The sequence below is a fragment of the Biomphalaria glabrata genome, chromosome 7 (genome assembly GCF_947242115.1).
Source record: "Biomphalaria glabrata chromosome 7, xgBioGlab47.1, whole genome shotgun sequence".
Taxonomy (NCBI): domain Eukaryota; kingdom Metazoa; phylum Mollusca; class Gastropoda; family Planorbidae; genus Biomphalaria; species Biomphalaria glabrata.
Window position 1 is genome coordinate 6,760,739 of NC_074717.1, and position 12,798 is coordinate 6,773,536.

General features: G+C 38.0%; 1 protein-coding gene across 1 annotated transcript; it reads right to left on the reverse strand.

Moving 5' to 3' along the window:
- Window positions 1-278: 278 nt before the first annotated feature.
- Window positions 279-7,471, reverse strand: LOC106072631 (basic phospholipase A2 caudoxin-like). The gene is made up of 4 exons (XM_013233042.2): window positions 7,327-7,471; window positions 4,699-4,882; window positions 1,493-1,599; window positions 279-509 (listed from the first exon to the last, which is right to left on the reverse strand). The coding sequence occupies exons 1-4, from the start codon at window positions 7,361-7,363 to the stop codon at window positions 382-384; spliced, it is 456 nt and encodes a 151-aa protein (XP_013088496.1). The 5' UTR covers window positions 7,364-7,471; the 3' UTR covers window positions 279-381.
- Between the last annotated feature and the right edge of the window lie 5,327 nt (window positions 7,472-12,798).

A 12,798-nucleotide genomic window follows, 5' to 3' on the forward strand; every position in this document is an offset into this window, starting at 1 on the left:
TTATTTTGCATCCTTCAAAATGCATAGCCACCATCCACTCCCTAAGTTCTCACTGTCACCATAGAAACACACAAACACACAAACACACTTCATAACACGGGGAATGTATCCCACGCGAAAGTTAAGTCAACACTGAACTTGTTTAATTAAAATTATATAATTTGTGTTCTTAATTTATCAATTCATCGAGCATTGCTTCATGCAAGACTTAAGTTGGATATAGTTTGGAATTACAGAGAAAATGAGACACATACACAAAAGTAACACACCAACATCGCTACACACAAATCACTTTTATTAGGTCTAGATGTCAGACAGTTGTTTCATATATATTATGTGGTTACGTTCTAAACCATTTGTTGCTTCTTGGCGATTGGATGCTCACTCGCAGTTACTTCGTCTATACCAGAAATACCTTCTGTTGTACGAGTCTTTGTTCCGCTTTAGACACGACGCCAGCTCAATGTCACACAGACACGATTTATACTTAACTGAGGACCTGTCTTCATCTGGGGGTGAAATTGACATTAGAAATAAATAAATTAGAATTTCAAACTACTTGCTAAGTAAATATATGGATAACTCTTTACTCTTTAGATAATGTCACCACCTACCACCACCACCCCTCCCTCGGATATGTTTTCTCCTAGATGGATTAACCCTAATGCAGTTATTACCCGAATGAATTCTACAGCAATCTTTGCGTACCTAGATAATGAGATTGTGATCATCTCTGCCTCAGAGGCGTAACTAGGGTGGGGGGAAGGAGGGGAGAATTTGAAAATCACCCCGGACCTACACTTCAAAAGGGGGGGGGCAAAATTAGTGTTTTTTTTTTAACATTAAATATTAAGCAAAATACAGGGGCCCCCAGAGAGGTCAAAGCCCCGGGCCCCCAAATAATGGCTCTGCCTACATAGAATACAAATAAAATAGAAAGTCGTTTACCCAGACGTCAGTATTCAGAAACGTCAAATATTCAAATTCCCTTATATTTTTTTTATATAGTACGGTACGGTATGTAAGTTGTATTGGTAAGCTACTACGTATAAAGCTTTTCCCCCAGTGTATTTTGCTTGAATTGTATGATTACGTATTGGTGAAATGAACTGTTCATAATATTCCGCATTCGGTTATCCAGACGATCGATTATCCGAACTGAGCCAGTCCCAATTAATCCGGATACTCGACGTTCTACTGTAGTGCTTATCTTCGTTCACAAAGGATTATGGTCTATAGCTTACTCCATTAGGTTTCGTTGCAGAGAAGATCCACCCCTCCACCCTACCATACTAAATGTGGATATAGTATTTAACCTTTGACCTACTTAATGATTTTTTTTCTTTATTATACAACGCCATAGCGAAGAGTTAAAACTGTGGCATGTCACACATAGACACAATGAAACATCTGCAAACAGACACACACATAGAAACATATTCAGTGATATGAGTATAGAGTACAAACAATCATACATCATGTTGTAACTTACTGGTACAGTAACAAGACGCTGGTCCATTGCAATCGTAACTGTAGGTCACCAGCGGAACGTTACGAACTCCGAGGTTTCCGAAGCATCTATCGTGTTGTTTACAGCAGCTTCACCAAAAAATAAACACAAATATTGTGGATAAAAGAACATTGTATAACAACAACTTCCATGGTGTAAATAACATGTGCAATATAAATATAAAGTTGTTATTTTATTACGGATTGTCTGACTTGTCTATTGCAAGATGAAGACATTGCCTTCGACAATGACCCCTACGTTTTTGGGATTCGTCCTTCAAAAACTGATCATTAGTTTTCAAAAACAAAAATTAGCCTTAATCCTTGGAGATCCTGTGATCCATGTGGCAGACGATGTAAAGCTCATCTGCCTCATTGTCAAACGGTTAACGAGGGCGCCGTGGCCAGCACAACGACCAAACGTCTTTACCTTCCCAGCGCATGCCATGCACCAGAGTTGTCTAGACTCATAGGCGTCTTGAAAATCAAAAAGTTCAAAATCCCAGTCCCCAGGATTCGAACTCTCGGTTGGGAACACAAGCGCTTCACCACTCAACCATCACGCTCCTCTTCTACTTGTAAAAAAAAAGATGAACATCCTCAGCTCATGAACTGCACATTGAACATTGAGTCAGCGCATAAAACACTTTCAAATAGTCATCTGTTCTGTTTTGGTACCATGTAGCTCCAATAATGTTATAATGTTTTCAAATTCGACATACACAAATACACAGTAAATATTCTCCAAACATTTTACTAGTGCACAAAACAATAACAGACAAAAATAACAGAGCAAAAAAACAACAACACAGACTTCTCTTATATGTTGTGTAAAGAGAAGGGAGGGCACTCGCCCTTCCAAAATAGGGATCTATAAGGCCACAAGAAAAAGGCTTTACGTGAGATTAGCCTTTGTCGCTTTATGACCAAAAATTGCCAACAATATACTTAAACAGATATGTATAACAAACACATTTATCTGCAATACTCCACTATCTTAAGAACAGAAGACGTTGAATTATGAAAATAGAGGATTAAAAATAATATACCAGCAAAGACAAAAAGTTCGTCCTACCAACGGATACGAATAGCATGACTTTGTGTAGAGCAGGGATTCCTAAACTAAAGACAACACTGACGTCCTAACGGCGGACCACAAATAGCATGACTTAATGATGTAGAGCAGGGATTCCCAAGCAACAGACCTCACTGACGTCTCAAAAGCAGACCATGAATAGTATGACTTAATGATGTAGAGCAGGAATACCCAAACTACGGACCGCGGGTCTTATCTGACCCGTGACCCGGTACTATCCGGCCCTACAAAACGTTTGCTCACAGTGCGCAATGAATCTGCAGAGGATCACTTCCATAGATCCAACGATTTGTTTTTTCGGCGACGCAGCCCTTGACAAATGTATCAGAAATGGATGCGTCCCAGTTACATGATATCTTGGTCATGTGATCGTGGAGGCGTCTTGTTCTGACTGCTTGAAACCAACAGTGGGTGTTCTATTTAGAGTTCTACTTAATAAACACGGCCACGACAAAAATTAAAATGCACTACGTAAAGCCCACGCCAGCAGACAATGTTTACTGTATAAAATGATTAACACATAATAGAAACCATTTTAGCCATAAGCAGCTAGGCTGCCTGGTAGTGCGGTATTTGCGCTGGACTGTCGTTCGGACTTCTCGATTGTCCTGAGTCCATACCCTGTCCGCTGCCATTCCCCCGTCTTCCTGCGGGAGGCTTGGACTAGGAAGTAACATATCTTCAACTCTGAAGAAAGATCCGAAATATGTCAAACATTTTCACAAAAATTTTTTTTTACAGTAGGATTAAGATATAATTGTCATCCTTACAATATGAATGATTTTCAATCTCCTCAATAGTGAAATAATATGAAGTCCAATAAATCCAAGGAACATACAGACGTTTACCACGTGTTATGGAGTGTGTGTGTGTGTTTCTATGGTGACGGTGAGAAGAAGTTAGCTCTTGTGGCTTTGCATTATGATTGATGCAAGATAAGCGGCACTGTCGTATGCTGTCTTGGGGAGACCAGACGACACCAGATTGCCAGAGTGAAAAGACGTGTTTTTACAGTGAGTTAGATTTTTGTTCGAAATGACTATTTGATAGATTATTACTAAAGTCTACTACCTTTATTTCAGTTCTTCTCTGTTAGATTTGTTTATATTGTAAAGAGTTACATTTAGTTTAGTTCACAAAGAAGGTATTTCAAGTTTTACAAGTTAAAATATAATACGCCTACAGCGGTTTAGTTGTCTACCAGCAGTTTGGTGCTACAAGTCAACGACCGTCAACAACGCTCTGTAATGAGCCCAAGTCATAACTCTTCTACATTTCACTTTCTCTCTCTAAGGGCTCAGAGATTTTCTCGTGCGACCTATAAATGTATTTAAGTGATCAAACATCAATACATCAAGTTGTGACAGCCCCCCACACCTCCCCATTCAAAATGGTGGATATCCCTGACGTAGTAGTGTGGAATTCAAATATGGAGATAAAAGGCTTAAGAGAGATCTGAATGGAATGATGTGTTAGAGTAAGCCAGGACTCTCCATGGAATGCAGAGCCAGCGAGATGGATATTTATTAGTGACTAAAAGTATAAGGATCGGGTTTTTTATTATTATTATAGCTTTTATATAGCGCTACTTTCAAGCTTATAGCATGCTCAGAGCGCTTTGGTCCAATCTCATTTGTGGACCAGTGTGGTTTTTCGTGCTGCCTTTAGGTGCTTAGTAAAAAGCAACCCTTCCCGAGTCGGGTGTCGGGTGTATTAGGTAGCCAAGCCAAGCCAAGTTCAAGCGTACTTAGCCTCTCGACCACGCTTCCCATTATTACACTGAATGTCCATCTTTACCCGTTATAAAAAAAAAGACTGCTATCTATGGGGCAGATGATGTAAAGGTCATCTGTTTCTGTAGCCCACGGTTTTACTGCTGTCATTTGGCCAGACACAACGACAGACGACCTTTACTTTTCACCAACTAATGTCAGTTACTTATTAGAGCTGGGTAGACTCAGAGGCGCCCAAATGATCCCGAAATTAAAAATCCCAGTCTTCACCTGGATTCGAACCCGGAATCCTCGGTTAGGAAGTATAGCGCTTTAACACTCAGTCACCTGTTACAAGCATTCCAGCATTGCTAAGCCTACCTGTCCGACCCATCCACTGGGTCACTGCCCCAGCTTCTCAGTCCACAGAAGCATCCATAAGCTGAGTAGGCCAGGCAGCCCCTCCTCGTGTATCTAAAAATGAGGGTACACAGCTGGTGAGCGTTTCTTTTGCCACGTTCCGGAGCCTCTAACTCGTTTCCCAGAGAAGATCCCCAATGAATACCTTAAATGTATATACAAATTAATATATAGATATTTAATTGTCAGGTTTCTTTTGAAGTGTTTATTACACATTTTGGTATTTTGTTGTAAATGTAGATTAACTCTTTCCGTGCGAATTATTTTGATCTAGTTTTCCTCTGCAGTGTGGTTATGGTTACTAAAACGAACGTAACCTTTTTTTTATTTATTTTATATTATAATTAAACATATTTGATTTTATTTTAAAAGAAAAAAAGATTTCCACCAGCAGCGCTAGCGAGGTTGCTTACTGAGAGTAACCCTCGCACTGAAAGAGTTAATACAACTTTAAATCTAATTGAGTCTGGGGCATGAATTGTCACAGTTAAAAATTAGATATCTTCTAAAATTAAGATAATCTTTAAGGAGATTCTGTCCGACTGGTATACGCATTTGAGGCCCCAACTGTTCTTGCCCTCTTTCAAGGGGGATGACTAGAACGTAATTATCTTCATTTTTTAATGTATTTTGTCAATCATTTTAAAACTTTAAGCCAGTGGTGTAGCTAAGAATTTGCCATCATTTGGGAGCCGGGAGGCTTGGCCTATTTGGGGGCCTCTGCATTTTGCGTAATATTTAATATTCTATGTAAAATAAATTTCGAACACTCATAGGGAGCCCCCCCCCCTCTAGTGAGGGCCCAGGGGGATTTTCAAATTCTCTCCCCCCCCCCCCCCCAACCTAACTACGCCACTGCTCTTAAGCAGTTCAATTTTTTAATATAATTATTTGAGATTTTCAGGATAAGCTAACCAATGTCAAGGTCACTACCTTGAACTTCAAGTTGCCAACTTAAAAAAAAAATTGTTCTAATTTCAACTTTATCTCATTGCGTATCAGCTGATTTTAGTTTCTTATCTCCTTGGTTACCATTTGTTTAGTCGGCCATTTTAAATAAGTTGCAAGTCATAGAGCAAAAGTCCGCATCCACCAGAGTGAAATTAGTTTGTGTTTTTAACGGAAGAGCTTTGAAAACTTGATTCTGAAGTGCAAAAAAAGTATCATATCTCTTTTAAAAGATAACTAAAGAAGACACTGTGAGATATGCTAATGTACTGGAATGATGGGAAGACTTTAGTAAGTTAGTTTCTCTGAAGTCCTGATTGAGAATTGATGTATGTCTTCAGAAAGCATGTCATACATTTTCCGTATGGATTAATATTTGAGAAGCATCAATGATTTCTCTACATCATGTTGCTTATGAAGCCGTAGTACAAGCGCTACAAAGACACTCTCGAGAGCTCCTTCAAGGAATGCGATATCGACATTCACGGCTGGGAAGCACTAGCTCTCGATCGCTCCTCATGGCGTGAAGCTGTGAGTCTCGGAGTCTCAAGATTTGAAGCAGGAAGAGTGGCCAGGGCGAAAGAGCGCCGAACCTACAAAAAGCTGAGAGAAGAAGCAGGCCTATCGGCAACTGACCTAAACCACTCATGCCACGTATACGACCTGCTTTTTAAAGCGAGGATTGGAGTATACAGGAAAGGATAAATCTGCCCATCTTCGGCCACGAAGGAGGAGCTATATAGGCCTACTAGTGTTGTATTTTTATGCGTAGTTTTATATCATCCGTAGTTTCCATATACCGAGCAGGCATAGCTGGATAGTTATAGAAGTGCATTTCTTATCTTTATATGGCGTAACAAACTTCATGTCTGCTAATGTTGGACTTAATTAGTACTTCTTAGCTAGTACGTACTGCTTAAATACAACCTAATCACGACTCTACACACGTGGAGTAGCCATGTACACAAGTCTATATATTTATAATTTTATTTGAACCCTTTCACGGAAAACAAAAAATCGTGACATGATACACAAAAAAAGCTAGCTATTTATAGATATCATTTTTTTTTTTTGGCGGTGTATCAAAATCTCGAATTAGCCTGATCTTATACACAAAATTCAATTCAAATTTTTGGGATATAGCTTTTAAGGTGATTAGGACAGAATTAAAGTTTTAAAAAAGCATCATCGATGTGTGCCTTACCAATACTAGGTATGTACAATTGTATTGCCAGAGGTGGGGAAAAAAGCCACGATCAATGTCTGACTAAACAATAATAGTTATATAAATTGTTATTGCTTGAAGTGGTTATAAGCGCCTGACTACGCTTTAACAGTGCCGCTTAACATTTTTCGGTCTAGAGAAAGGGCCACATTTATTTTGTATACCTGTGTTATGGGCGGCAAATAAATAAATAAAACAATTATATAAAAAAAAATATTTTAAAAAATCCAAAGAAATAAAAAAAATAATATAATTCTTAATTCCAATGGAACAGATCCTCCTCTGCGACTTCGAGGGACCGGATATCAACGAGACACTGACCGGATATGGCCCGAGGACCGTAGTTCGGACATCACTGACCAAGAACAACAAGTCTAACTCTTTATCTTACGTATCTATACTTTAAACCAACTCACCTATGAGGGTCAGTGCGATAAGAAACAAGCCTCTCATTTTGTTCTCTTAGCTCCGACCGTCCCAGTGTGGAATTTCGCTTCTTCTTACACACGCACATATTTATAGATAGATCCTATTGTGTACTTTACATGTGTCGAATAAAAATAGAAGCTGTGGCCTTCATCACGTCAATTTGTGATCTAGTGCTTTCTGTATTTTTCTGTGTTTTTGTCTTAACTCATTAGTAATAAGGCTTGTTTTCGAGTCCGAAGATTAATGAGGAGTGCAGTATTTCCCGTCGCTACGCAGCATCAGCTGTGACCTATATATTTTGCCACCCCTAGGACTAGCATAACCATTGTCCGCCGATGATCGATTAAGATTTTCTTTTCCCCGTCTGCGTCTGTCCTCGGCAGCGGATTTTCTTTTGGTCTTAAATGTGTATCCCGCGACCTTTGTGAGTGACCTCCAGCTGTCTCGTTCTGAGGCGCATGCAACCAATTGCTCTATTCTGTCAGCTAAGGCTAAATTTATTATCAATGTACATTTCCATGAAACGAAACGTTGTACTTAAAGAAACATGGAAAGATAACAATCTCGGCGTCGACATTACCATTTTTTCTTACAATATGTAAGAACTCTGACTAAAATCTACTTAAATCTGAATTTAGCATGGAAGTTTGTCAGTAGATCTGTTGGCCGGCTTTAGGAATAGGCAAACTAGTTAACGGTCTTATTCATTCTTCCATCCTTGGTCACTAACTGTTGTGTCACTAAATGTCGCAAATCAAAGTCCGTCTTCTTTGCTTAGTAAGTGCCTAACATTAAACAGCCTACCTACTAGTTGAACAGCATTACGGTGTGTCCATCAAAGCATGCATGCGTTCAGTTTTCGATATATTATTAAATTTAACAATCATAGTTTGAGTATAGGTACTAATGAATGCCCATTATATAACCCAAATGTGTGAGCCAGTGGCGTAGCTAGGGCTCATGATGCCCGGTTCGTCAGCTCCTTATAATGTCCTCCAAAATTAAATCAAAAAAAAAAAAAAATCAGCAAAAAAAAAAAAAAAAAAAAAAAAAATTATTTTTTAAAAATATCGTGTATTTATTGTTATAGTATTTGTAATGCGAAAAATGATAATAAAATTAGACCAAAAATATATTACAAATAAATCTTATGTACTCTTTTGTTAGCAAAAAGTATCAACAATCATTAGCGAGATCTTTTTTTTTTTGAGCAACTCTTGTGCAAAGGACGACATTACCAAACTAATGAGTCGTAAATGTGTCATCGTTGGTCCCCAGTATTTCTTGTTCAATATTAGTCTTAAAGAAACTTCGTTCGCATGTAGTTACACTTACCTCTCTTTGTCAGACAAAATGACGATGTTTGGAACTTAATCTTCTAACCGATTTTGATTTCTTATAGGACACAAGGGCTTAGCAGGTTCTTGTTTCCGACGTTCGGGGGCTACTGAGGAAACTGACAAACCATTTTAAATTTTGTTCCTGGCGAAATTCGTTTTTATACATGTCCATAGGAGCCCATTCGAGATTGATTTCAATTCAATAGTTGGGAATGCAACATAAATTTATATGTAACTACCACATTATAAAGTTGTATTTTTTTAATCGGGTGATTATTTCATGAACGATCCGGCCTAAAAAAAAAATATATTTTCATAAGAAGATCTTTCTTGTGTGTCAGATAGAATGTAGGCCCACATCTCTTTGGCCTGGCATCTTGCGGTTCTGCACTCATACCTAAATCTGAGCGCAGGCTTTTGAGAAAGGTAATACTGGCTTCAGTGGCATCCTATCCAACTAGTATTTTAAAATGTCTTTAAATTATACTTGCTTTTAGTTTAAATGCTCAGTCTAGACTTGACAATCCTTGACAGTCTACTTCTAAACCCCATGGGTGGTGAGAAAATTAAAATTCTGCCAGAATGTCAGATTCTGCTTTTAGAGAAAAAAGAATGCTTTCCAAGATTCTCTTCTTAGTTCTAGAGTCTGTCCACTCCCCCCCCCCCCCTTCTAGTTTAATTAAATCTTGAGCTTTGCTGTCGACACTGTTTCCTGCTCGTAAACTTCAAGTACCCTCTAAGCAAATGATGACTGAGTGTGATCTCTGCATTCTCTTGGTTTTCAATCTTTGGTCATAACTTCCTCCACTAATTAAACTCGTCTTTGGATTTCAATGCAGATGTAGTTCTTGGTCTTCTTCTTCTTCTTCTTCATCGTTCTCATTGTTATGTTGGAGTGTTCATATGACTAGACCAATACATGAGATGAACTGCGCAGTGGTTTCCAAATCAGGGAGCTCTCCATATAGTTTTCTTTCTATTGGGGTGATTTGGGGCCAATGTCTTATACGGGCCTCTTGGTAGAGAGAGCAGTTTTGGAGGACGTGGTCGGCATTCTCTGGTGATACTCCACATGGGCAGATTTCACTGGTTCCAATTTTGAGCTTCCGGAACATGTGTTGTCGCATTCTGTTGTGTCCGGTCCTGAGTCGAAAGATTAGACGTTGGTCTTGTCGGGATAGCTTATAGTAAGCGTCATCTTTCTTGTGATTTGGATGGGAGCTCGTCCATTTCTCATTTATTTTATCTACAATTATTTTCTTCATTTCTTCTGGATAGAGTGCAGAGTTCTTGGTCTAATAAACTTTGATTTTTTTCCACCAGCGATTGGCCTACCTACAATTTCTTCAAACCTTCTCGCCTTTTTTGGACTTGACGGAAGAACCAAAAAGTGTTTCAGATCCTCGAGGGACAAATTATATTCTTAATCTGTGATGTCTTCAGGCAGATCTACAATGTAGTTCAGGCTAGAATATTTTATTTTGTTTTTTTTTTTTAACTGAACAACCGGGGAATAAGATCTAAATAGAAATTTGAGGAAAGTTTGATACCGATCACCTGCACGTGACTAGCTACGCCTCTGGTGTGAGCAGTGGCGTAGCTAGGGTGGGGGTAGGAAGAGGGAGAATTTGAAAATCGCCCGGGCCCCCATCAGAGGGGGGCTCCAAATGAGTGTATTTTAATTTAAATATTAAATATTACGCAAAATGTAAGGCCCCCAAAAGAGGTCAAGCCACGCGGGCCTCAGATGATGGCGAATTCCTAGCTACGCCCCTGTGTGTGAGCCGTATTTTGGGATAAATGACAGGGCCGATTTAGAAACTTAGTACCTCACAACTAGCTACACCCATGGGTGTGAGCCGTATTTTGGGATAAATGACAGGGCCGATTTAGAAACTTAATACCACACCCGGTGTGATCCTCATCCACCGAACTCCCCTAGTGGCGCCGCTGTGTGTGTGTGTGTGTGTGTGTGTGCGTTGGTGACTGGCAGGTTCAGATACATCTGTGCATGTGCTTCCCATAACAACATTCTTTTGAAGCGAATGACCTACTTTGATATGGACGTGAATAGTTCCTGGCGTTTGGTGACTTAAACATCGTGAGCTAGTTTTATAATGACACTCTGATTGTCATTAAAGTTTGATTGAAGAAACAAATTCGACTAACTTTGTCATTAAAGTTTGATTGAAGAAACAAATTCGACTAACATTGTCATTAAAGTTTGATTGAAGAAGCAAATTCGACTAACATTGTCATTAAAGTTTGATTGAAGAAACAAATTCGACTAACTTTGTCATTAAAGTTTGATTGAAGAAACAAATTCGACTAACTTTGTCATTAAAGTTTGATTGAAGAAACAAATTCGACTAACTTTGTCATTAAAGTTTGATTGAAGAAACAAATTCGACTAACTTTGTCATTAAAGTTTGATTGAAGAAACAAATTCGACTAACTTTGTCATTAAAGTTTGATTGAAGAAACAAATTCGACTAACATTGTCATTAAAGTTTGATTGAAGAAACAAATTCGACTAACATTTTCATTAAAGTTTGATTGAAGAAACAAATTCGACTAACATTGTCATTAAAGTTTGATTGAAGAAACAAATTCGACTAACATTGTCATTAAAGTTTGATTGAAGAAACAAATTCGACTAACATTGTCATTAAAGTTTGATTGAAGAAACAAATTCGACTAACATTGTCATTAAAGTTTGATTGAAGAAACAAATTCGACATATTTTATTATAGGCTTTCAGATGATACTGCATTGAGCAACTTTTTTGTGTGTGAGGAAACTTCAGTATATGTGCTTTTCCCTAAGCTTTTTCATCATGGGAATACTTGGGGTTCAAGGCCTCTTTTCTTTGCCTCTTTTTGTGCTGTCTGCCTCTGTATTTTTTAAAATTCCAAAACTTTTTACATTTTATAATACATACTTATAATAAAATAAATTAACTAAAATTATACGACATTAATTAATGATTTAAAAGAAACAATATTAGAGAATTGATGAGATTTCTTCCATTGTTTAAATCTTAGCCCGTCTTGTGAAAGCTGGTGCTGGTTCCTGAATTGAGCAACTAGAAAGCTAGAGTGCTCACAGATTTGAGATATGACTCGAGAAACATAGCAAGAGGTTAATTAAAAATGGGACATGTTGACATGATTTATACTTTGTGCCAATCTACTCATATCTAGTTACTTTAAAAAAAATGTAAATGATGCAATAATCATTTGACACAACGCATCTATATCATTAAATAGAGTTATAAAATGATTGTTTATATTAGGCATTTTATTATTGTTTAAATTAGGCATTTTATTATTTATATACGTTATTGCTAAATTGTCTGCTTTTATAAAAATCATTTTAATTTATAACTAAAACGGTTGTCCACCTTAAATTGTAGTTCTTAGTATTGCGGTAACCACATTATTTAACTATTTACAAGCAACAACATTAATTGTGAACACTATAAAGTACTAGATGGGTCTCTCTTCTTCTTCTTCACGCACACACACACACACACACACACACACACATACACACACACACACACACACACACACATATATAATAAATTATGTCAACTTATATCCACATATATCACTAGTACCAGCTGTACCCTACATTTTACGATTCACATTTAAAGCCACTTTCTGAGAAAACTATTTACATAAACATGACCTTCAACTTAACAACTAGCATGTGTTTGTAGACTAGTTTAAAGCCATACCCTGATAAGAACGTTTAAATAAATTATTAACCTATCTGTAGTGCTATTTATTACAAGCACCTATTTTAGTCCTTGCAATCTATATGTCAGATGCTGCATCGTCATCTGTTTCTAAGGCCGACGGTTAAGGAGTGTCATGTGACATTTATCTCTCTAACAAATATCAGGTACCCATTAGAGTTGGGAGCATTCAGAGACGCCCTAGAAAATCCAAAAGGCTTCCCCGGGATTCAAATCAAAACCTTTCGATTTGGAGGACAAATGCTTTACCACCCCAGCCACCGAACCACCACACTATTTTGTATAGAGCTAATCGCGTTCTAATTTAGCTAGTTCTTACTTCATCTTCTTCAGTTGTTTTTGTAAGATATTGGGGT

Excerpts from the sequence above, each read along its gene's own strand:
- LOC106072631 (XM_013233042.2), bottom strand. The coding sequence starts at position 7,363 with ATGAGAGGCTTGTTTCTTATCGCACTGACCCTCATAG. Across the intron at positions 4,883-7,326 it reads TATCGCACTGACCCTCATAG|GTATTCATTGGGGATCTTCT; the intron begins GTGAGTTGGTTT and ends TATACATTTAAG. Across the intron at positions 1,600-4,698 it reads CCAGTGGATGGGTCGGACAG|CTGCTGTAAACAACACGATA; the intron begins GTAGGCTTAGCA and ends TTTTTGGTGAAG.